Source organism: Orbicella faveolata, unplaced genomic scaffold (genome assembly GCF_042242905.1).
Source record: "Orbicella faveolata isolate gen_17 unplaced genomic scaffold, um_ofav_v1 contig_48, whole genome shotgun sequence".
Lineage (NCBI taxonomy): Eukaryota > Metazoa > Cnidaria > Anthozoa > Scleractinia > Merulinidae > Orbicella > Orbicella faveolata.
In genome coordinates this window covers 8,651,951-8,676,804 of record NW_028301578.1, presented here as the reverse complement: position 1 = coordinate 8,676,804, position 24,854 = coordinate 8,651,951, and the positions used below count along the sequence as shown (strand labels likewise).

At 38.9% G+C, this 24,854-nt stretch overlaps 3 protein-coding genes across 3 annotated transcripts; 1 reads left to right on the top strand and 2 right to left on the bottom strand.

Moving 5' to 3' along the window:
• Positions 1-6,165: 6,165 nt before the first annotated feature.
• Positions 6,166-7,401, top strand: LOC110053176 (melanocyte-stimulating hormone receptor-like). Its single transcript, XM_020759380.2, has one exon. It carries the CDS (start codon positions 6,166-6,168, stop codon positions 7,399-7,401), a length of 1,236 nt encoding a protein of 411 aa, XP_020615039.2.
• On the bottom strand, positions 6,999-13,454 carry LOC110053140 (uncharacterized). The gene is made up of 5 exons (XM_020759329.2): positions 13,091-13,454; positions 12,302-12,478; positions 11,354-11,730; positions 10,403-10,609; positions 6,999-9,631 (listed from the first exon to the last, which is right to left on the bottom strand). Exons 2-5 carry the CDS (start codon positions 12,453-12,455, stop codon positions 9,293-9,295), a joined length of 1,077 nt encoding a protein of 358 aa, XP_020614988.2. The 5' UTR covers positions 12,456-12,478; positions 13,091-13,454; the 3' UTR covers positions 6,999-9,292.
• Positions 13,455-14,936: 1,482 nt separating this feature from the next.
• LOC110053137 (vesicular inhibitory amino acid transporter-like) lies at positions 14,937-24,806 on the bottom strand. Its single transcript, XM_020759326.2, has 4 exons — positions 24,670-24,806; positions 21,246-21,664; positions 17,703-17,888; positions 14,937-17,154 (listed from the first exon to the last, which is right to left on the bottom strand). The coding sequence occupies exons 2-4, from the start codon at positions 21,481-21,483 to the stop codon at positions 16,172-16,174; spliced, it is 1,407 nt and encodes a 468-aa protein (XP_020614985.1). The 5' UTR covers positions 21,484-21,664; positions 24,670-24,806; the 3' UTR covers positions 14,937-16,171.
• Positions 24,807-24,854: the final 48 nt, after the last annotated feature.

The following is a 24,854-nucleotide window of genomic DNA, read 5'->3' as shown; positions in this document are numbered from 1 at the left end:
AAGAGGCTAAAGGTAATTCGGAAATGGTCTATTGTTGTGATATTACACTGAAATAAACCTAACAGCATTATATCATCCCAAAATTATGTCAGGGGAAGTTCTGTCAACAGAACTAAACTGTTTGAGAGTATTGGTGAGTAAGAGCTTTGTTGGGTTGGTGGGAAGAATTTTTGTTTTCTTTCTTTTTTTTTTTTTTTTTTTTTTTTGCACAAAATGTCTCACTAGGTTTGTTGCCTGTGAGCAGCAAAAGGCAGAAGGGAGCTTAAGCAAACCACAAGGACGACGGAAGCGAGAACGTCGTCAAACAAAAGGTTAATGATCAAAATAATGGCTGTGCACGTGCGTCATAAATTTTTGTACATTTCTTTGCTGCCCTCTGCAAAACATCGTGAAATGACAAAGTTCTGCGTACATAAGAACGCGAATGTAGACGGTTAATTTTTTCGTATTTTCATTTGGAATTGAACGCTGTCATTGAATATTTAGCCTGAGCAAGTTTTTAGTTCTTAGAGCCAATGACAAACTGAACAAATCTAGACAACTGCGAGTTTCGCTGGTAAAATATAAGTTCATTTTTGACGAGGCGTCGTCCACGGCGTCGTCCTCGGCGTCGGCGCCGTTGTTGCTTAGGTGGCTCCATAGGATAATCACTTGTCACGTTGCGCGCGCTAGTGTTATGTTGTGAATGCTGTTTTCGCATTCGTTTTTACACCCAGTCCTTTCAAACTCATTAAATGTAATAAACAATGATAATATGTTGATTTACTATCATCTCTGTTAAAATCTTGGCTTTTAATGTTGAATTGTAAATGCCCAAACAAATGCGTTGTTTACCGTTTTTATGGCTTCATTTGTGATTTTCTCGAATTTCCTTCGGTGAAATTTTCCTGACTTTTACGGTACATTGAATACGGCGGGATACGAATTTTAAACACGAAAAAAGTAGGGTTAGTGCTGGCAGTTTTTTTTAAATTTTGGCAAATTTATGTCTTTTACCACTGCAGAAAAACTGGTCAGATATATTTCGCTGGAAAAAGAGCTCCAACTAACGTAAAATATTTATTACCAGTCTGCCAAATTTTACGGAATTTCAACGCAGGAAACGAGAGAAAATTCACTATCAGTTTTGCTTTTTGTGCTCATGTTGACATCATAAAATATCGAAAAACACGGACGTTTTCCTTTGAGCGCGCGCAGATTACTTGAGCTTTCGTCCTAAGAGCGCATGCGATCGTAAAACTATAGAGAGCCACCTTAAGGTGGATCGATCGGATTTTTAAGTAACAATACCATTCAACTTTGAATGACTAGAGCACCACCATAATCAATACGACAAAATCAAACGTTACTGGTGTACTAGCACGGCACGAAAAATCGCCTTTACCGCGCGTCAAATGTGTTGTTAAAGGTTTTGTAAAGGTCGCCTTTGCACGCTTTTGACGATCTGTGACGCGAATCAAAGATCATCTGTGAATAAACCTTTACCACCAAATCAAAGGCGTGAAAGGCCGTTTTTACTCACCTTTGAACGCCTGTGTTTTTAGGGTTAAAGGTGATCCTTTGATACGCCTTTGCGCACTGTCAAAGGCGGGTCAAAAGCGTAATCAAATTTGTCTGCGATTCGAGTCAAAGGTTTGCTAAAGACGTGGTCGAAGATGCCTGTGACGCAGGCCAAAGGTTTGTCAAAGGTACTCTGCGCGTTCCGCGCTCGCGCGTCTCGCCCGAACTTCTCGCTCGCGCTCCTCTTTCGCGCTGCGCGACCGTTGATCACGTTTCGCGCGATCCACATCGTATACGCTTTTTTCTGCTTGCTACACTAGCTTTGTAGCTCCGCATACGAAAGATGCAATTAGATCCGTACTCTTGATTTATGTCTGACAAGTTTTGAAGAATATATCAGCTTTAATAAGGTTATTTTGTACCAAACTATTGACAAATGTTAACGGAAAAGCGGCCCGGAAAGATCATTGCGCCTAATTTTAAGAAAATAAATATGTTCAATTTCATCTCAGTTTCAATTTTTTTCCCCGTTTTTATCAAGAGTAAATACCTTCAAGTACCTTACATAAATGTTTTGGGCTTCAGGTTTCAAAAAGCCACGTTACAGGCTTGGTTTCAAACTACACGTAATGAGACTGATCATAAGGAAAACATTGTTCTGTCTATCGTGAAAACAACAGTCAACAAATCTTCCATGGTACAAACTGCATTTATCTAACATTGAAGTACTATGGCTAAATTCTCAGTTCCTTAAATTTACTAGACCAGACTAGACAATAGGGAAGACAACCGCAAAATTTCGGGAAAGATATAGCAAACTTCGCACAAAAGTCAACTAGTGTATAAGCGTCCTTTCCAGATGGCACGTACAGTCCGTTGCATGGAACTCCTTATGTTTTGGCAGTTCTCCTTTTCTGCTTCTTGCACTTGCTCATTCTTGCATTATAAGTGGAATGGAACACAGTGTTTTCCACTTCTTTCTCATCAAAGTGGTTAAACTGCCTTGTTGGGGGTCAATGCCAACTAAATACCCATGATTTCTAGGGAAGACACATTTTGACAAAGTCTAAGGCGTTGACGAAATTAATCAATGCATCTTCACTGGATAAGTCCATCCTGTCGGCTTGACGAATATTTTGGCGATTTTTCTTCAACATCTGTTCAAGATCCGTATGATACCGAGTCCAGTAAAACATAAACAAACGAAAACCACACAACAAATTCAGAGCCATCTCAAGAAGGTAGATGTTTCCAGGTTTGCGGTAGTTTCCAACGAAGCAACAAAAGAGCTCAACTCTGTCGTTGTTAATAAACATAGTCAAAATACGCCCCACTGTACAAAACAGTGAATGAACGAACGTCTTACGAAGCCGGTGCCAGTCCCGCCATCTTTGAAATATCTTGAAACAAATGGCGCCGCAAGAACTTGACAAGGTCCTGAGTGTTGAGTCCTACGCCGAGGTCACAAAAAGAAAAGGAGATGATAACGAGCTAGACTCCCTTAAAATCATGTCATTAAACGGTGGTTAAAAGAAAAAAAACGTACTCTCCACTGGGCATCGTGCACTCGAGGGAGTTTCACAACTCAAAAGAAATCGATCGCAGAATTACACAGGATGCATCTTCAAATTCCTTCTCCAAAGACAATGAAAGTCTCAGCCTCGCCCACAAAAGAAAGGAAGGCCTTCCATCATTGATTCAGGCGATGAGAACTGAACTTTTGTACCTGAAGTAGGCTAGTTTCGTTCTGATTTCAGAACTGCTTGTTTCTCTGTCATCCTCGAATGAGTTTTCGTCACATGACATCGTTTTGCATACTAAACGAGCCGTAAAGGCGTTTCCGGTTCCGCTTTTTTTAACAAACTAGCTACTGTGACCAAAAATCTAAAATTTAAGGCGATAAAATCATGTGATTTCAAAATGGATCTAATAAAGTGGCAATTGAACTGAGTGGAGTGCAATTTTGGTCTGAAATCATACTTGTGATTTCAAATCGAACTCGCGCTGCGCGCTCGTTCGATTTTAAAATCACTCGTATGATTTCAGACCAAATTGCACTCCACTCAGTTCAATTACCATTATAAATATACGCAATTCACAGCTCTTTATGTAGCCATTGCTGCGTTTAATTTACTTTTTAAACTCCGTTATTCTCTGAACATTGAAAAAAAATGAACGAAATTCAAAGACTTACCTTTTCCTGGTCCAAAACATAACGAAAATTTCACCAAAGCCGCCATAATGAAGCCAAATGAAGAAAAATGTCTGCTTTCCTCACAGCCGACTTCGTTGACCTTTATTCCCTTTATTCTGATTGGCCAGAAAATGCGGGAAGCCGCTGGCAGCCGCGTTTTCCCGCTGTTTTCGAGTTGTTTCGTTGTGCCACCTCCAGGTCAAGTGAAAACTTTTTTATTAAAAAAATACACATTGGCAAAAAAGCAAGCTTTCATTTTATCGTTAAAACAGAAAAAAAAATACGAAAACGCAGGTTATTAGGGCGTTAAAAGCGGAGTCGCAAGATATGGCCATATTTGACCTCGCCTTTGACATGACATGACGTAGGATCAAAGTTGTACAAAGCCATGCCGCCTTTGAACGCCTTTGACATAAGAGATCAAAGGTATGCAAAGCCGTGGTGTCTTTGAACGCCTTTAACGCACGTCAAAACTGTAGTCAAAGTTATTGACATGTTTGACCTCGCCTTTGGCAGGGATCAAATGTACGGCAAATCCATAAGATATTTGATTCCTCCTTTTACGTGGGTCAAAGGTGGAGTCAAAGTTAAAATCACATTTGCCCTCCTCTTTGTCATGGATCAAATGTATCGGCAAAGCCATGACATTTTTGACACACATTTGACGCGCGTCAAAGTTTGGATCAAAGCTATGATCATATTTGACTTCGACTTTGATCAGGATCAAATTTAGAGTAAATCCAATTTTTCGTGCCGTGTAGAGAAAGATGAGAGTTTTGAGTGGGGACATTTTATCAGGATCGAGTCACCATGGCAACAAAATGACGCCATACCCCCATTTCACTCACCTCGCGTTAACGCCAGGTGAGTGAAAGTGTGACAAAGGTTTCATTGTTATTGTAATGTTGGCTCGGCAAATTTTAGCATACTTCCGGTAAATCACCGGAAAACAAGCACGCGTTTTATGAATTCGTAATATGCTGAAATATACAATGGTATTCCGATTCGAGACAATAGAAAATGTTTATGAAAACAACAAACCACATGCGTCAAAATTCCCGCAATATTTTCCTGAATTGAGGCTAAAAATATAAAATAATCATATAAAAATATAAATCATCGAATTTGTTTTAATTGTCGACCAATTTAATAATTTTAGGTCAGATTTAAAAATAAAGAAATAAAGAAATAAAGAAATAAATATAATATAATCTCAAACCAGTTACCTGCAAGCCAGTGTTTCTGAATATCAAACTGGGCGATTTCTCTGAGATTTTCATTCAAGATAATTAGACGTTATATGATTTATCTAAGACTAAAATTCCATTTAGTCGAGTCTTGTGAACATAGTTTTCAATTAATAACGTTGTAACTGTTTGTTTTTGTTTAATTTTGACACCTTGAAACTTCACTCGCAATTTTCTCGAAAACGCTCCTAAATTTGTCGCTGATGGCAAGTTATTCGGTCATATGTAAAATGGGGTATGGCGTCATTTTGTCGCTATGGTAACTCAGATCCTGGTAAAATGTACCCCATTTGAAACTTTCATCCTTCTCTAGTACACCAGTAACGTTGATTTTCTATCGGATGATTATGGTTGTCCTCTAGTCGCTCAAAGTTGAACGATATCGTTACTCAAACATCCCATCGAGGCACCTTAAGCTCCCCAGTGAATGGATTTTGTTGTGGTAGTATTGGGATTGCGAAGTCTGATCTGATCGGATGATTTTTAGATTTCCCACATGAGTTCATTCCAAGGTCAGCGACTCGATATTTCGGAATAGCTCATGGCTCAAAGTAGCTAGAAACCTTGGAATCGTGCATTTCAAACGATATATAACGTAAACACTAAAAGCAATGATTTCCCCTTCATATGAACTTTAATCCAATACACAATACATTTTCTACTCATTTATTACATGACTAATCTGGTTTTCAGTTCGGTTTGAAATATGTCGTTCCCAGGACTGCCGAAAACGTGTGTTGATAGAAAAATATATATGTTTACATTTATAAAAAAAACTTCCTTATTTCTTTATTGACTTATTTATCCCTTATATTTCAACTCAGGCAGAATTCGTGAAAACGAGTTTTCTTTTGTTAACTTAGTGAGTCAATGATAATGGCCTTATCGAATTCAATAATAAAACCACATTTTCAAAAATAGTCTTTTGTTATTAATTTGCATTTCATCGTTCTCTGATTCCCTTCGCCTCAATTAATTCCCTCTTTAATTCATTATAATTTACACATTTTTAACGGGGTGTCAAAATGTGACCGAGAAACATTGGCGTTCACTATCTCACAACGATAAAATTTGGATAAAACTCTTTCCCTCTTGTTAATCAGAAATGTAACTGAATGAAGAAAACGATTTTCTTAAATTTCAGTTCAGTACATCTGAACTCTTTAGGATGTTTACAATCTATTTAACAAAAGACGGTTTAAATGAACAAGAAATTCAAAGCCGATGACCCCACAACTTACGTATATATGGACAGGTGAAGTTGTGTACAATCTACAAAGGAAGACGGAAATGAAAAAGTTCTATTTAAAGACCGATGACCCCATAACATGTCACAACAGAGAAGACATGAATTTCAGCGGGTCTTCTACCAGCGACACGATCTCCGTTGAATGCGAAATCTACGAATATCTGGGTGGAAGACTTGATCGTACCGCTACATGGGCGTACGTGCTGCTTATCTTCATAACAGTCGTCAACATAACAACATGTCCATTCATAATTATTTTGAACGTGCTGGTGATGATTGCTGTGAAGACCAAAGCGCGACTGAAAACTAATTCCAATATCACACTGTGCTGTTTAGCGTTCATTGATATGCTAGTGGGAATAATCGCCCAACCTGTTTTTGCTGCGGTCACGATATTAACCATGCAAGGTGAGACATCGAACAAACACTGCACGCTGCAACGATTATCGAGAATTGTGGTTAAGTCATTATGTGGAGCTTCATTTTGTCAACTTGCCCTGATTAGCGTGGAAAGGTATTTGGCCATTAAACACTCGTTCACTTACACAAGCCATGTTACTAAAGCTCGTATACTCGGCTTGTCTGCTGTGACTTGGATAAGCATAATGGTGCAGGCATGTATACCCTTTCTCATAACGGACGAGAACATTTTGTTGACGGTGAGTTATTTTCGCTTTCCCTTTCTTATGGCCATCATAGTCTTCTGCCACATTGCGGTTTACAGGGAAATTCGCCGCCACGAGAAGCAAATCGCAGCCCATCAAGTATCAGAAGAAGCCAGGGAAAAATTCTTGAAGGAGGGAAAAGCTTTAAAGTTAACAACTACTGTACTTTTTATTCTGCTATTGTGCTATCTGCCATCAATAATTGTTCGAATACTACTTCAGACTTCTACCATAACTCGTGTAAAGATAGCTCATATTGCTTTTTTCACGACAAGCTTTGTAGCAATTCTCAATTCGTTGATAAATCCTGTTATTTACTGCGTTAGGATAAAGCACTTTCGAATTGCGTTCATTGAAATATTACTCAGAAAAAACTACACACAGGCTGAACGGTTCCGATTGCGAGTCTTCGAAAGATCGACGAACATTGTGGTACCGCTTGAAGCAACACAGGAAGGGGAAGAACCACCAAACAATGAGCAAGAAAATGCGAACGATAACATTATTCACGGAAGCAACATAATGGCATCAATAGCAACATCATGAAGAACCACTGGCACATGACGGTAGCTTGCGAATCTAGAAACAGCTAGCGCTATATAAGACTTAATTTATTATTATTGTTATTATTATTAGTACGCAAGCTATACTATACGCAGAATTAAGAACAGTGGCTGCCGAAAAATCAACAACGATATCAACAAATGAAAATAAGTAGTCAACTCTGAGATAAAACTTAAAAGTTAAGTAAGTACTGAAGTAATTAATCCCAGGTCAGTCAGTCGGTTATCACTCAAGTGTTTACTAACTGAGCAGTTCTTGCACTAGAAAAACTACTACTTTCAATGATCAGAACTATAGAGTAATAATTTTTTGTCTCAATAGCAAAACTCAATGACAGCTGTTTCTGTTATTGTGCGGCCGCCATGTTGGTGTCCCTCGGAAGGGCACCAATATGGCGTCTCCATACAAAGCTCTATAAATTTGGGTGAAACACTTTTCGAAATAACGCGCAAATGAAAAACCACAAAGATCTTAGCAAGGTTGCTTATATATCAATCCTCTATCATATCCCAGATTCTTAACTTAATTTATTGAATGGGTTACGATATTTATTTTTGATTGCGTGCCATTGCAAACCAGCAATAGACTGCTAGACTTTGGTTCGTTCCCTAAAATTGATCTGGAAACAATTTGGTATGACCAACAGCAGTCAGAACCGAACTGAACTACCGAAACGATACGATAATAGTCTTTTTCTTCGCAGCTAACAAAAAAATGTAGGCATTTCTGAGTCGCTTTGGACTCTTGTAATGCTTAATTCGAGAACTTTGGGTTTAATTTGACGAGGGGCAGCACATTTTATTCAAAATGACGCAACTTTTATCCTACCTGGTGACAGGACCCTGAAAGCGATCAATGAGTGAGGTGCCGAACGCTGAAGACCCATTTTGGCGCCAAGTTAAAATCTTGGAGACACACAATATGTTTCATTCTTTTTGTTTTTGTTGTTGTTGTTGTTGTTGTTGTTGTTGTTGTTGTTGTTGTTGTTTTTCACTTTTTACAATCTGATGTGGCTTTTTGAATTATATATCCTTTTTTCGTAAATATTCGCCGGTGAGAAAAGATGCCCGACTTTAATACCTTTCCTGTCTATAACATGCGTTTGGCGCTAGGACAGCACAGTTCTTCCTACCTGTTGAATTCTGATTGGTCAGTTCAAATCTCAGGCGCACCGACCGTCTGCAAGGCGGTACTCAAAGCGTAACGTTTCCACGGTTATCACATTTGGCCGACATGTTCTTACAACTTTTATGTTCTTTTAAAACTTTTATTTCTATGCAGTTATTTCAAAATGTTGAGAGCTTTTTCAATATTTCATTGATTTTGAGTCGAGTTTGACCCGCTTTTTATAGTTTTATGAGGTTTTTGAAAAAAAAAGGAAATCAAAAATATTGCATTCTAGATGGTGGCTGTTTCGATATCATGACGCCATCAACATGATTTCATTATTGCTGGATTACAAAATTCAAATTTGGAATATTCGCTTACATAGTTGAAGCTATACCAACTGCCCTGATATAAGAAGACAGACGTATGCCATGAAACATTTAAATTGAAAGTAAACCTTACAATAAAACTTCACTAAGAACAACATGCTATAAAATAAATTTGCTCTTCCGAGTGTTTAAAGGAACTACGTTAGGGTTTTTTGAAAGAATTAGTCAATTTTTTTCAAGTTTGCCGCCGTTTGCAGCCCATACAAATCTTCTCCATCCTTGTTCTTTTATAGTTTATTATTTTCTCTTTGGTGTCTTTCTATCTTGGTAACCTTTTTTGAGGTGCCCTTCGATTAAATGGTAATTTTGTAGATTTTGTACATGGCCAAAATATAGTGACATAGTACCTTTGAAGTTGAAAAATCCTTGACGGATTTTTAGGAAGGGTATTTATCAAACGAATAGTCTTTCAGAAAAGGATAACTTTTCATCATCTCCGTGACTCGCTTTATTTGCTCGTCAGTCCAAACTACTTTGTCCCTCGTGACTGACGGTATTCCGAACATGACTTTACTGCATTTTTCAAAGTAATCGTGCGAACAAGTGACACCCAAAAAGTCACACAATCTTTGTAGCGTTTCGCGAGGTCTTAGCACTGTTTCGTGTGCTGGAATATCGAGAACTGCATCACTGTACCGTTCTCTGACGTGTTGGTTTGAGGCAGCTAACTCAAAATATTGTCCAATGCTCCTTTCTAGGTAATTCTTGCGGTTTTTCTGTCAGAAATGAAGCAGAGAACCAATAAATGCTTCATTGTTTTAAAGTGGTTTTAAGGAGACTGGCAACAGTTTCCAGCACTTTTCTAACAGCTATACTTTGATGGATGAATACCACCACTGTTTTTAGACAAGTGATGCTACAATAATGGTAAAATACAAATGTCTAGTCATTGGTAAACAAGTTTCAGTTATCCTTTTTATAAAACAGGCTACCATAACAATAATACAACCTTTTAAAAAAACCCATAATTTTAGCTTTAAGTGCTTATAACATAAAAACGAGTTTGGTGACCCCCATTTTTTTATCATCGAATTGTGAGAAGCATGATAAGATACAATTTTTCACAAAGTTTAAAAAAAACTGTAGAGAAGGTTCAGAGCCACCCTAAATTTTCGTAAATATAAGGTGGTTCTGAACCCTCTAAACCAGGCTTTTCCTTGTGGAAGCTTGGTAACCAGCGCGGTAGACTTCAAACCATGTGACCATTTTTTTGTCAACTTTGACCAGTCACAGCACACCTGTACATAGCTAACAAAGGTTAATAAAAACTTATCTATGAAACACTGAACTGGCTCAACAATATAAATAGTTAATTTTGTCTCTAACTACTTGAGCCGAAGGAAAAAAATCCCACTATAGTATTATTCACTCAACGTTCGTCACTCAACGCTCTGTGTCACGTAACGCTCTCTATCACGCGACGTTCATTAGTGTTGTATACTATTAGGTGCTACACGTTAGTAGGGGACATAGTAAAGAAAACTCACTTTTTCTCCCGCTTCGAATTCTTTCGCAGCGTTACGTGAACATGATTTGAGAAGTGTCATGGTTGCTATGTTGTCAAAGGGGTTCCTGGTGACGTGGATGAATTTCATTGGTACTTGAACAAGTTGACTGATTTCTCCTAGTTCACTCATACTTCTCGGGTCCATTAGTATACCTGACGTAACACCTCCTTTTTTGTCGCCAATAACCTTTGGAGAACAAGACGTTATCAATTAAACAAAATTAACCAGAAACGATGGAATGCGCGTTTTGACACAGAGGCCACAAGAGTACTACATTCCAAGGTACCTCGGACCGTTCACTAGTAATTGCTCAGAATATGCAAGGTATGTATAATGGAGACGCGGTGGCCTCATGGTTAAAAATTTCGCCTCTGGTTCGAGCGATCCGGGTTAGAACCCTAGTTAATGTGTATCTAAAAACAGAGAGGTGTGTACTCCTGAAACTTCTTGTAAGAAGGGAACTTCTGGTCATATTAAGAATATGTGAATAAAAAAACTCTGTAATCATAAGGTTTGAGATTTTGCTACGGCTTTCCGGGTGCGAAAACTTTTCGGGACCTTCGAGAAACGGGCCCCTGGCCAGAGACATTGAGTTGTCTTCTTGGGCTAGAAAATCTACTCCCACAGTACCTCTCTCCACCCAGGTGAATGAATGGGAACCGGCGGATTTAATGCTTGGGGGTAACCCTGCGACGGACTAACATCCTATCTAGGGCGGGGGGGGGGGGGGGGGAGGGTAGGGTTAGGGTCAGGGTTAGAAATACTCCAAGTCGCTTGATGATACGGAAACAGGGGAGAAGCGCTGGCTTGATAAGCCACTTGGCTCGAATATCGACTTCATCTACCTTACCTATATATACTACCTAAATGTCTATAATTGTCTTTTATTGTAAAAGGCACAAAACGTTATTCAATTAATTATAACGTTACCTTTATTTTATTTTGATAACCTCCTTGCCACAAACCAGGCACGTGATATGTATACTTAGCAGTTGACTCTCCAGTAGGTTTAGTATTATTGAAGTTAGCGCGTATTCCAAACATAGCTTGTTTCATGGAGAGACGGTGAAGGTCATAAAATAAAGCATATTTCTGTAAATTGTTCTGTATAAGTTCTGGTGCCTGGTATTTTTTCCATCTTGTCATCAGATCGAACTCGCTCGGAATGATAATTTCTGGGTGGGCGTCCAATATGGCGCCCACTAAACTGTGACTGCTTCGTTGATATCCGATGAACATTACAAATGTCTCCACTCCATCGTACAATTTGAAAAGTTCCTCTGCTGGAGAAAGGAAATGCGACTCGGCTGAAAGAAACAGAAGTAACGTTTGTTCAGTGATCATGAATTACTATATCAAACACGGAAGAACGCGTTTGACCACATTTCTGAATACAGAGAAGAGAGTTGAAAATAGTACGCGCAGCGGAGTATTTTTGACGAGCTTCGAGGTGTCTGAAAATGTAGCCATGACGAAAAACTGTCTTGAGTGTTTGATATATCTTCTCAATCGAAACTAGAACTAACGAGAAAACGGAGATGACAAAATCCTAAAAATCTATGCTAATTAAGATCAGATATCCAAACATCGTCACCGCCAGTTGATACTTCGTTTAAATTCGATGAATTATTAATTATTTAGATGAATTATTAGTTGTTCATTAATTAGAACTGGAGGTAAGACTTTCATCTCACAAACTTCTTTATGGCTATTGTAAGCATTCGTTGTGAAGTTTGTGAAATGCTTCAGGAATTCAACACCTGATGCTTCTTGCCGTACAATTTCGATAAGTCCCCAGAATTCAACACATACGTCCAACGGCTTTAGGACAATCCCGATCCCTTTAGCTATAGTGAAGAAAGTGTAAATTAAATTTACCATTTTCTTTGGAGTGGATGGTGGGCTGTTTGCAAGACGTATCCTCGAAAATGGAGCTTCCACTGTTCTCGACTTTGACAAAGTAGAGAGCCAAGAACGAGCTTGCCAAGAGCCCGGTGAACAGCAGAGGAAACCATTTTCGTCTTAGAAGCATCTCAGTGGTCGTGAATCGATAACCTGAAAAATAATTGGCCCTGTAGATTTAAACGGGTCTTATTTAGACCATGTCAGCCTGCAGTGCAGGCGTTTTATTGGAACGGAATACTCGATGGACCAGGTTTTCGATGCCGCCATCTTGGATTGACCGGTAGAGGGCTTAGAGGAGAGGCACAGCCAAGGATTGCAACCGTGGACAGCTGTTTCGACTTGGTTGGGTCTCGTCAGCAAGGTGTAGCAGCTAAAAATAGAACAGCAAGCTCGAAGGCCAATTGTCTCCTAGACGCACATGGTAATGATCTCAGATGAAACTCAAATGCAAATGTTTGCTCTATCATGTCGATTTCCTGGTAGTAATCAGCCTTCCTTCATTGTTAACTAAGGCTTTAACTAGGGCCTCGCGACAAAATTCTGTACAAATGTTCACAATATATCGTTTTCCCACAAGTTATCGATCTGAGGTGGTTGTACCCAAGAAAAACAATGAATTCGTGATCGTCTTATTGTTTTAGCACTAGTCAGTTTTACAAAAAAAAACTTGCTAAGTTGCGTTTGGTTCAAGAAGCCGCACTGTAAAAACGCATTCTTTTGGAGGTAGACTAAGGGAATAGTTTACTAGAATACATTTCTTACCTTTTCGTTGTTCGACAGTAGTGTGAAGTGTAACGCAGCGAGCGAGCGAACAGCAGTAAAAGAAATATTCTACATCTCTGTAAAATTATTTTAAAACATATTCACTTGTATCGCATGAAATATGCTAATTATTTTTCAAAAGGACGAAAAGGAACGATAACAAATGAAGAATAAAATCACTACAAAAAAATCATAAAATTGGGCATGATATCTGCTAAAATCCCTTTTGTGGAAGGTAATAAATAATTTACAGTCGTGCATTTCAATATTCGTAGTGTTTAAGTTTTCTGTAATCAAATAGTTGCATGGAAACCTTTACTTCATGGTAAATATGTACTAGTCCCTCGTTGCTTCTTGTCTGTTACAGTGTGGCAATTATTTTCCGAAGCCGAAGGCTAAGGCAAATATTTCATCTGCGAGTCACTGACAAGTCACGATATCTTGCGATAACCGAGTTCAATAACTGTTTTATCACTCGATTACCAAGTCTGTTTTCATATTTAAATCACTCTCTGACAGCTAAAGGAAGCGATCTGCCATTTTTCGCTCAAGAGCGTGGTTACATGTTAAAATATAGGCTTTCTATTCTATTCTATTCTATTCTATTCTATTCTAAAATTACACATGAGCAGAATATTATTTGCAGCAAACCACATCTACACGGCACCGCTAGTAAGCAGACCATTAGATGTAGGCAGTTATTTGCAGGTCACGTGGTGGGCTCTCGGCTGATCAAAAGGGAGAAAAAATGTATTGAATGATAAATATCTCTTCACTTGACGGTTGTGCAAGTAGTTTGAACCAAAAGGTTCAAAAGGTCGGTGCACGGAACACATAAGCAAAGCATCATTTGACGGGTCTCAATGGAAAAGACTTGCGAGATTCACGAGCTGAAATTATCACTCGGTGGACGTTTTCCTCCGATGAAGGGAAGCAATAGTTAGAGCAACACTCAGACGTGTTCTAGGTGGAATCGTTAGGCGATGGGAGCTTTTGGGGCGAATTTAAGGCTATTTTCCCTCAGTCAATTTGCAAGGCTTCGGCTCTTGAGTTGCCTAACTTGAGGAATAATGATATGTAGAGAAGTAAACAGTGAAAACAAAACTCGCTGTTCAAAATCGGCGATTTGGAAAGACCCCAAAATGCCACGGAAACACTAGTAACACATAGAAATGCCAAAGTAAGTCATTCTCTGATTAAACTAATTTTCCATATTTCGAACCGTTTTTTTTTTTTTTTTTTTTTTTTTTCCAACAATTCTTCCACTCGCGCTTGCTGGATATTAGATTATTATAGCCGACTCAGCGCTGCAAGCCTCGTTGACTATCTACCATCTCATATTCAACGCGCGCTCGTGGAATAATTGTTCACAGTTCTCTTGTTGTTCAATGTTCACGGCTCCCCAGGAGCTTGGGAGACCTGCGATGCAACAAGCAAAATGGCCTAACTCTGCTACATTTGAATGGTATGATAAGAGGGTAAGTTAGCAATGGTGAGTTACCAGTGGCGAGTTAATTTTCAAGATCCTTCCGGCAATATCTTGAATTTTCAATCTTTTCACTCAATCTTTTCCCCGGAAAGATCTTGAATATTCGATATTTTGCAGGCAAGATCTTGCATTTTCAAGACTTTTCCCGCAAGATCTTAATTGTCAACATTTTGACCTTGCAAATGGTTGACAGGCCTAACACGACCCCTATTGGTCAAAATAGGACAACTTCGACCTTCAAAGCTTTGTTCTAACGCGCGTGTTTTCCAAAGACCTCTCCTTTCTCAATGAAAGTCTTTGGTCTCTTCAACAGAGAATTTTAACGGGAGAAATAAGCAAGCCGCTAAGGAGAAGCAACACGTTTCCACTCTTAATTTATTTGAACCCTCTAAAACACACTAGTGTATTTTCTATTTATTTACTTATTTATTTATTTATTTTTCAGTACAGCAAATGACATTTTTGGAACCGAGCTAGGGCCAGATCATCGTCTGTTAGCTAGGACCTCCAAAATGATACGCAGTCAAATTAGCGTCAGCGTTCTTTGCACTAAGGTAGGGAGTGACTTAACCAGAAGTGTAACTGCTCTCCCCAGCCTAAATGAGAGTGCCGACTAGTATCACAGATATAAAAACACTGGGGAGTTTAAGTACCTACGACGTGAACGCCAAGGACAACGTCGAATTTATATTTTGCCTACGAATCTCGCGATACTCTAAAAGTTATTTAATCTGTTTCTCTTTGTCAAAACCGAATATGAAACACAGCGTATTTTTCGGAATATAAATTATAAAAATTATCCGTCGTGGTTCACGTTGTCCAGACAACGCAGAAATTGCTTAGTCATTTGACAAGGTTGTTTTGCAGAGGGCGGCAAAGAAGTGTACCAAGAATTATAATGCACGTGCCATTCATTGCTCATTACACCTTTTGTTTAGCGACGTTCCCGTTGCCCGGCGTTGTGGTTCTCTTAAACCCCTTACTGTCTGGCTCTGAGACGTGAACAACCTCGTACCTAGAATCTTTGTTCCTCTTAACCAGCAGTCGGAAAACGAGCGACCCTGGAAAGATCCGATCTGAAGTCCAAACATATCGGACTTCCGATTAAATTGCGCATGCCTCTATTTATAGAGGTTTAGGGGAACCGGCATGTTTGGCGGGAAAGAGAAAATCTTTATCTGTTTAGTCAGCTAAAAAGATAAGCTTGAACTTCTAATGTAAAACGAGTGTGTATCACATATTATGACCAAATCTTAACATACTCCTGGCCTCATTTCTGAGCAATACCAACGGTCTTCTCTGATCTCTGATAGTTGCCGTGCGAGCTATTTCAGTTTGGTAAGGGTATTATTTTGTCTTCTGAATCTTTTGTCGTAAGACAATGGTGATTAAAACAAGTAATTTCCCCTCGAATGGCCGGTCGAGGTAATCCGCAGAGATTCCAGCTCTCACAATGGATTGAACAGAATCCCGTAAGCTTTTCAAATTAGGAACGAGCACCTTTAACGAAAACTAGAGCTGCCTCTCTGACTACACCCTAGGCTATTTTGCCCATATTAATATGTACAACTAATACCGTTTCTTATTTTGCATTACTGAACGTACGATTTCATTATCGCTATCAGCGAAAACACCAAACCAAAACCACCCGACAGGACTCCTACACAAACGATGAGCAAATTAATGACGTAACGCCTTGTGCTGATGTGATCAAGATGAAGAATGACGTCAAAAAGACACGGGAAAACTAGCGTGAGCAAAACACCTGATATACTGCCAATCACTGCCATCAACAACGAGAACTGTGGCAGCAACACTGCAACCATCACTGTGAAAATCACAAAGATCGCCCGCAATGAGTAGATCATGGCGCGTTCCTTAACGGTCAGCGGGTGTTTCTCGTCAGGGATGCATGGCGGGAGACACGAAAACTGGGCTTTGTGCACAATGGTTACGAGCGTGAACAAAGGAAGGGCATAAGAAAACATGCCGTTCAGTCCGAGGAGGGAGTTTGCCGTGTTTTGTAGAGCTCCTGCCGGTAGATTCTCAGAGATTTCTTGCTGAGTATTGTCCTTGAAGGTCAAGACTGCAATGAAGCCGTAAGTCAGTTTGGTCAGGGCTGACGCCAGGAAGGAATAGTTCATGATGCTGTTAAACTCCTCTGGTTTCTCCATGCTTTCTTCGATGCCTGGTAAATACGGATGGCAAACAAAACTGAAGAGAATGATACCCCAAGCCACGGGGAAGCCCTCCAGCGTTGTCACGCCAAGGTTGAAATCCCATTCGTAACGCTTTGTCACGCCATACCCAATGACCGACACAAAAACCATCACGAGTGCTACGACACTAAACATGCTGAGCCAAGAGATGCGTTTGAACTGATTCAGGAACACTGAAGGCAGGAGAAGAAAGCCAGCGATGATGATCCACAGGGAGTAGGACAGAGAGTGGTGCTCGAACAAGTCGTTAAAAAAGTCCGCCACAAGTAAGAGGTACAGCACGCACGCGCACGCGAGTTGCATCACCTGGGCTGCCCACACGACCGCTGAACCGTGCTTTTTCCAACAGGCCTGACCTGAAATGTAAGGTATAAATAATTAAACAGGGATGAGAGGCAACAAACAAACAAACAGGCGATAAATACGAACAAATGAGTGACTGACTTATTGCCTTAACCGACTGGTTGACTTATTGACTAGTCAACAGCAGACAGACACACAAACAGACAGACAGTCGGACAGATAGACAAACTGGCTCAGAGACTAATTATAATTGACTAACTGAGTCGGCTTACTAGCCAATAGCAGACAAGCAGACAGACAGATATGCAGACAGAGGGACAGTGAGGCAGACAGACAGACAGACAGACAGATAGACAAGCAGACAGACAGGCAGACAGCATGAAATAATTTGATTGACCGACCGAATGATGAGGATGGTGTTTTCTAAGGTACTATGTACAGAAAAACCTGGTTTTTGTTTAGTACACAGAAATGGATGTCAGGGAAGTTTGACTATAACCTGTACCACCAAGAGAAAATGAGCATGGTCTCTTGGTACCACGTAATCTTGAGCAACAACAACAACAACAACAACATTATTTTGAAGCTGACAGCCGCTTACCTATCAAGGCGTAGCTATTCCTAAGGCGGACTCCACGTGTACCCTGATCACTAAATGGCTTCTCATACAAACACTCGACGATGAGTTTGCCAGTGTAGTTAGTGATTATCGAGACGATGACAATGGCTACCAACGACATGTATCCACCTTGCATGACAGCAAACGGAACGCCAAGGGTGCCTGTACCTGGACATTGAGAATGAAGTAAGTAAAAAAAAAAATACTCATAAAATTATCTCTGAAGTTATCTCGCTGTGGGAGAGACAAGGGCAGGGTAGGGAGACGGGTGGGTGGGACAGGAGCACTGAGGAACTAAGATTTTGCTTCCGGCAAACTTTAAACGCAAAGTGAGTCGAGTCGTCTAAATTTGTAGTCGACTTGACTTAACGGAAGTTATATGGTGAAGAACAGAATCTAGTCCTCTATAGCATTGTGGTGTTCTCTACTATGTCGTGGTGTATAAAGAGATGGTTACGGCCGAGCAGGTGACAAGTCGACACGAGTTGATACAACTAGGCTTCTGGAATAGTCCAGTGCACAACGTAATTATTGGTATAATACCACCTTGTAGGCGTTGTGGAGGAAGGTAGAGGATGAGGTCAAGTCGTGACTAGTAGACACGACTTATTCCCTTTTAAAAACGTATTATTTGGCTGCACACGTTCATAGAACGAAGTGTATATTGAATAAGTTCTTTTGGGTTTTGTCGATGATTTTTAATCGCGCGTAGTTCTTTTTGTATCTATGAGCCTTTTGCTTAAAACGTCTCACTTATCTGAAGCGTAATCACTTGTCTACACGTGCTTATAAAACTGGGTACACCCGTTACATAGGTTTTTTTTTTGTTTTTTTTTTGTTTTTGTTTTTGTTTTTTTGCATGCTTAGTTTTATCGTCTGCATTCGCATTTCGCTTAAAACGTATCATAAGTCGAGACGACATTTTGAAGGAACGAGTTAGGCCGACTCGTGTCAAGTCGTGAGGTCCCCCCCTCCCCTTCCCCTCCCACACATCCTTTCACGCGGCAGAAGTTTGTTCACGATTAGACTTCCGTGAGTATAGTAAGAATTCCGATGGGGATAGTCCATAAATTTCAGTTTACTATCCTGATCTGAAATAGCGCGACTTGTTCAGTATTTTATTATCTTGTGGAATTTGGATCCTGCTATTCTCATTATTAGATATCCTGTGTATTGTCATTATATAAAGATTGAAACACCTCGCTTCTGCCCCGTCCAAACGCGGAATGTCTGTTGACCAAACACGATCAAACATTGTTTGGTGACCAAACATATGTTGACGTTGTACTGAGTGGCCAAATAGAATCAAACATGTTTGATCAAAGACCAAACGGACAAAATGTTTACCCATCAAATGTTTGTCGACGTTCAACTTTATCCAACACGATTAAACACACGGTCAATCACGATCACGCAAGGTGTCCAAGCGGGACAATGATTGGTAACCAAACAATGTTTGATCGTGTTTCCAAACGTTTCTCGTTTCGGCTGGGTTTAAGACGGCTGTAGTTAAACTTATAACAGGTAGAGACAACAGAGACATCGGGCGACCAGAAAAATATCCTACCGCCCTTCAGTTTCAGCTTTTATTCTTTATTTTGCGTCAGTCCCAATCGATCAGCCTCTCTGAATGCCAATTTATTCGTTATCTGTCTTTCAGAGGGTTAAATAATTTATATGCTGGAGGCTCAAGAAAGTGAATTCTAAATTAGAGTCAATCTTAAATTGTAAATCTTTTTTGTCAGGAATGTTATTTAGAAGCTAGAATCACTTGAAAACTACATTTCAAAATAACAACACCTTATAAATTGGCTAACACTTGAATGAAACATTGTCTTTCATTTAATTATTTCTTACTGTAATTTGATTAAATTCTCGTTGTGTGGCTTATACAGCAGTTGGAGACTTGAGTATTTGAGTAGAAAGATTTCAAAGACAGCAAAAGCCTTTTTTTATCAATTATTATTTTGAATTTCGGCTTTGTTAAATCACAATTCAAAATTTGTTTACGTAGTATTGTTACCGCAGCTGTGAAATTCACCCAGAATTGGGTCAATACTGTTAATTATTAACGAGCGGATATCTCAGAATCCATTCTGTGAAAGGACAGCTCTTTAATAGTAAAGTAGGGTTCAGTAATATTCAATAAACCACTCCAGAATAATGTTTTTCATAAAGGAAAAAACAACAATCTTCAGTCTGTAGAATCTTCTTAAATAGATTAAGGTTTATTTCTCCGAAAAAAAACTCTGCTTTGTTTACTTTCTTACGCGTTCACACAATTATTCATTGAAATTTTAATATTTTATCATATGCGGTTCTTGGCGCTTAAAAGGAATGGAGAAGTGGATTGATTTGTTAACACAAAAGGCATCGAATGTTAATATGTTCCTTTCTCCGTGTAAAAGAAACAAAAATATCAACTAAAAAACTGAATGAATAAATATGGAATCTATCTCAGTTGACTTCGAAAGAACTTTGCAAAAAAATAAAACTTACAAAGAAATTTTCCTTTCCGACAAAATACAAAAATAAAATCATTGTTCCAAAATATACTCGAATTTATTATTATTATTATTTTTTTGCATTAATAATATATATCGGTCAATTGAGTTTCTTTTACGCAGAAGAAAAATGTGTGTCTTTTTAAATAAAATTAACGCCATATTGTTTTGCCATAACCTTCCTACATTGTTAAAAAAATTATTAGTTTTTGGAAATTGTCAAATTCCCCGTTGACGTTAAACTTTCAGGCAAACAACTGAAGTGTATTAGATTATTTCTTAAGGTGTATTAACTTCACATCTGCCAGTATAAACGAAGAAACAAAATTTGAGATTTTTGTACGGGGAAACTTACAAGAAAACAAGGAATTGAATCAGAGACTTTCCACTTTTTAAATTAAAACCGCACCTCAAAACCAGATCTGACGTATGCGACGATTTATCTTATTTACAAAGGCAAATCTTTTCCATTTTGGATTCCTTTTTTTCGAAACATTTTTAGTTACGGCAACTCTGATGCGAAAGTAATAACTAGAAATTCCTAAGTGAAAGAACTGAAACTCGAGAGTAGAGTAGAAATCGAAAAGCAGTACTTTTACGGTCGAAAATTCGTTTCTGTTGAAAATCTAATATTTCAGCCTTGATATATAGATAAGGTCAAAATTTGCCATGGCTATGTTTCAAATCAATATTTTTATGTTTCGAATTTCAGTAATGAGCATTTCTATTAGTTCTACGCATAATAACCGAAGGGGAAAGATTTCCCAGATGGTTTCAAAAATTTTGCATGGGCAGGTTGCATATGACATGTCAATTTAAATCTTGTTACTGAGACATTTTTTTTTTTTTAGCTGTTGATTGTTGTTATAGAAAAGTCGATTGAATATTGGATTAAAAAGTCCCATCGGACAAGTCACTAGAACTGAATTTAGTTTCTTTGCTAGTCTCTTATAACAGAGAATGGATTCTCCAGTTGAGTTAAAAATAAACAGTAATTTAATGTTATTTCAATAATCCTTACCTTGAATCAAGTTTAAAACATTCCAAGCTGCTTGCAAAGCTGACGTATTTTGTGATTTTTCTGCTTCTTGGCTGTTTCTTGTCATTTCCTCACTCGGATAAACTATATCCTCCTCGCCGCTATCTTCCTGATTTTCAACATGGAGGTATTCTTTACTGCCATGGTGAGCTGCATTTCCCTTTTCAAATAGGGAAGAAGGGAAAATGTTCCGCACAAAATCTTTAATAGCCTTTGCCATAACTGGGCCTTTTGATATCAAGAAGAATGACTTTGTATTCGAGACACCACTCGTGTGTGTGATATTCCAAGTTCTTCTGTCAAGTCATCTCCGTTGGCGCTAGAAAACTTTGATTCATTAAACATTCAAGCAATCCTCCCTGTCGAAGGTGGGTCAGCGGCTACAACCATCTGGGCTTGACCTGTGACAAGCCAGCCATATTCAATATATTCAATGATTAATCTCGTCTGGGTGTTGAAACCACGTTTTTCCCCTCTATGCACCTCCAAAGGTGTTCACATTACTATAATCAAACTTATATCTTATGTTAAGCATCCACGACTCTCCAAACTTGGTTATGTTACTAAAAGTTATTTGAAAGGCCTGTCGTTTTCAGATGGATAAAAATACGTCGATGGTTTTGGGAACCATAAACAGGTCACCAACGCCGGAGAAATTTGAAAACGCACCTATTATTTCTACGGTTAGGCCTACCTTCCACACTAATCCGTCACGAAAACAGAGCTTTTCGAAAAACTCTTTTCAAACCGGAAGAATCAGAGAAAAAGAAGAATTCTAGCTAAACTTCCTTCAAATAACGATTTCCAATCATTTCTTAACTTAATATCCTGCAGGCTTCAGGAACTTTATAGCGTGGATTGAAGTGTTATTTGAAACTTGCACTTATCGGTTCAATGAAAAGTTTTGTGGTTTTTTAAGTCGCATAACCGTCAGTTTCTTTTCTTTAATTACGTTTCTTGAGAATTTAATTATTCAGTGATATTTCTAAATCTGTCTCGAAACAGCAGAGAAGCTAGAAACGTTGCCATTATGTGAACAACCTCTGGCCACTTCACTCTAATCAAACAATAGAGAACTTCTCGGGCAGATATGCTAGTTTTAAAAACATCAAATTTCCAAGGGGCAACTATCAGACTGATAGCTCCGAGATGCAAAAACTCTATTGTCGACTTCATTGTTCACTATTAAATTTTCTTCCGTGCGCCAGTTGAAAAATCACATTGAACTGATTATTTTCAACTTTTTTTAGAAAGCCGTGAAAAGCCAAATGTAAAATTTGAAAGATTTTTCACGGACGAGTACAATCCACCCGGGTATTTTTCCTCGGACGGGCATTATGGGCTGATAGTGTCTCTCCGCTGATGAACACTATCGCGTCACGTGATCAACTTAAACCAATAAGAATCGGAGAAAATTTAGTGGTGAACTATAATGGCTGATAGTGTGTAAATGCTCGCTGATAGTGTGCAATGGCTCAGCCAATCAGATTACAGCAATTGTACTAGTGTTCAAGTAGAATTCTACTAAAACTCGCTAGAATACACAGAACTGCTCTAGCACGAGTTGTTGACGTACGTAATGATGGCGCGAGCAAAGAGAATTTTCATTTTGATGATCAAAGTAAACAAGTTGTTTTCTTTCATATCAAGGCATGTGCTCTACCAAATACAGGGTTATCTCTCAAGATGCCCTCAAGTGCAAACTTTGCTAAATCATTTGAATAATTAAGTTAGTTAAATTGGCTGTCTACAGGTACCTGGTACGACCTTCACTATACCGGAAAGTCACGTGAGAACGAGGCTTTGACATAATTTGCATTATGTCTGGTCATAATGGCTGCTTTTTTTTCGTCCCAGAATTTTCTAAAAGAAATAGAAAACATGTTCTCCGTGTTTCTATCGAGTATTATAGTTCACCACTAAATTTTCTCCGATTCTTATTGGTTTAAATCGATCACGTGACGCGATAGTGTTTATCCGTGGAGACACACTATCAGCCCATAGTGCCCGTCCGAGGAAAATACCCGGATGGATAGTACTCGTCCGTGTAAATGTTTCTGTAAAGAAGCAGGCTTACAGAAAGTAAACAATTGAAATGTATTAAGTGGGTTTTTGTCTGTTTTCCTTTTCAAATTTTACATTTGGCTTTAACGACCTTTCACGGCTTTCATCTAAAAAAGTTGAAAATAATTCACAATGAATGTTGAACTGGCGCGCGTAAGAAAATTTAGTGGTGAACGATAAAGACAATAGAGTGTTTATGTCTCGGAACTATCGGTCTGATAGTTGTCCCTTGGAATTTTGATGTTCTTAAAACTAGCATATTTGCCCTCGAAGCTTCGCTTCTCGGGCAAATATTTGTTTTAAGAACATCAAATTTCCGCAGGGCAACTATCAACCGATAGTTCCTCGACAGAAACACTCTATTGTTTAAATAGAAGCACGAGTTGAAGTTTGGAAGAATTCGATCGGAAAAGCTATGGAAACACTCGCCTGTCGGATCGTTTCCCATAGCATTTCTCGTTAATTCTCCCTAACTTCCACTAGCTCATGTTTCTATAACTCCATTAAAACACAGCACCTGTTTTCCGAGTATCAAATAGCAAATCCTGTCTCATAGACGAAGGATGGCCGAATGAAAGAAATGTTAAAGAAAATTCGCTTAACATTGATTGCGATTCAAGGTAAAGCCAATTAAAACATGCATCTAGAACGTCGAAGTCCAAAGTTTATGAGGCGAGCGGCGTTCAGGTAAGTAGTATTCACCCAAAAGCGTAATTTGAATATAATTTTCATTAATTGACTTACCTGTCTTTTACAAATAACATTCAAAGAAATTCACCAAGAAGCACCTCAACAAACCGAATCGATTCTCCACTCGCGGAATCAAACAGAAAATCCTTTTCTAGCTTTTTCTTGGTTTCCAGCCGTAACAGAAGAAGAAATTGTAGCAGTCTACTAAGTGGCCGTCCCTTCTAAAACAAAGAAATCTTCCAAATTCGCCTTAGCCGCATTTACAAATACGATTTTAGTATTTTTATTCCTGACGTTTCGGCGAAAACCGACTCGAAATTATTTGTTTACGATTGCAATTTAGAACAACTTTGACAAGGCAACCCAAGTGTACGTTATTGGTAAGAGATTAGCGAAATTTAAACAGTGGAATCTATGAAATCTCTCACAGCATAGTTTCAAATCAGGAAGAATCTACAACTACTATTGAAGATATCTCGCCGGAGCAACTAGACAATCTCTTATCGCAATTTGGTAATTCACTTTTGTGTGAATCTTCTGGTCTCTTTACCTGGTATTTTCCAGAAAACGTTATGCAGACTGAACTAAGCCAATCGATCACAGGAGATCCGAACACTACATCAGCGGTAAAAATAAATGTACTGTTATTTACCTGTGTTCCTGTGTCTTTTTTAGTCGTTTAGAAGAGATTTGAATGAGGCGAAGACCGTTTTCATTTCGAATATTGTCTTGTCTGACGCTTTGTAAATGTGACGCTCCGATAACGTCTCAACAGTCCGGAATATCCCGATAAATCAGGACATCTGTGATGTCACGAAACTCACGTTTCAACCAATG

What these genes read in the sequence shown, in the direction of transcription:
- LOC110053176 (XM_020759380.2), top strand. Translation starts at nt 6,166, where the DNA reads ATGACCCCACAACTTACGTATATATGGACAGGTGAAGTTGTGTACAAT.
- LOC110053140 (XM_020759329.2), bottom strand. Translation starts at nt 12,455, where the DNA reads ATGCTTCTAAGACGAAAATGGTTTCCTCTGCTGTTCACCGGGCTCTTG. An exon ending in CATCCACTCCAAAGAAAATG is followed by an intron (nt 11,731 to 12,301) that starts GTAAATTTAATT and finishes TGTTTCTTTCAG; the next exon opens with CCGAGTCGCATTTCCTTTCT. An exon ending in GTTATCAAAATAAAATAAAG is followed by an intron (nt 10,610 to 11,353) that starts GTAACGTTATAA and finishes TGTTCTCCAAAG; the next exon opens with GTTATTGGCGACAAAAAAGG.
- LOC110053137 (XM_020759326.2), bottom strand. Translation starts at nt 21,483, where the DNA reads ATGGCAAAGGCTATTAAAGATTTTGTGCGGAACATTTTCCCTTCTTCC. An exon ending in TGTTTTAAACTTGATTCAAG is followed by an intron (nt 17,889 to 21,245) that starts GTAAGGATTATT and finishes CTCAATGTCCAG; the next exon opens with GTACAGGCACCCTTGGCGTT. An exon ending in GAATAGCTACGCCTTGATAG is followed by an intron (nt 17,155 to 17,702) that starts GTAAGCGGCTGT and finishes CTTACATTTCAG; the next exon opens with GTCAGGCCTGTTGGAAAAAG.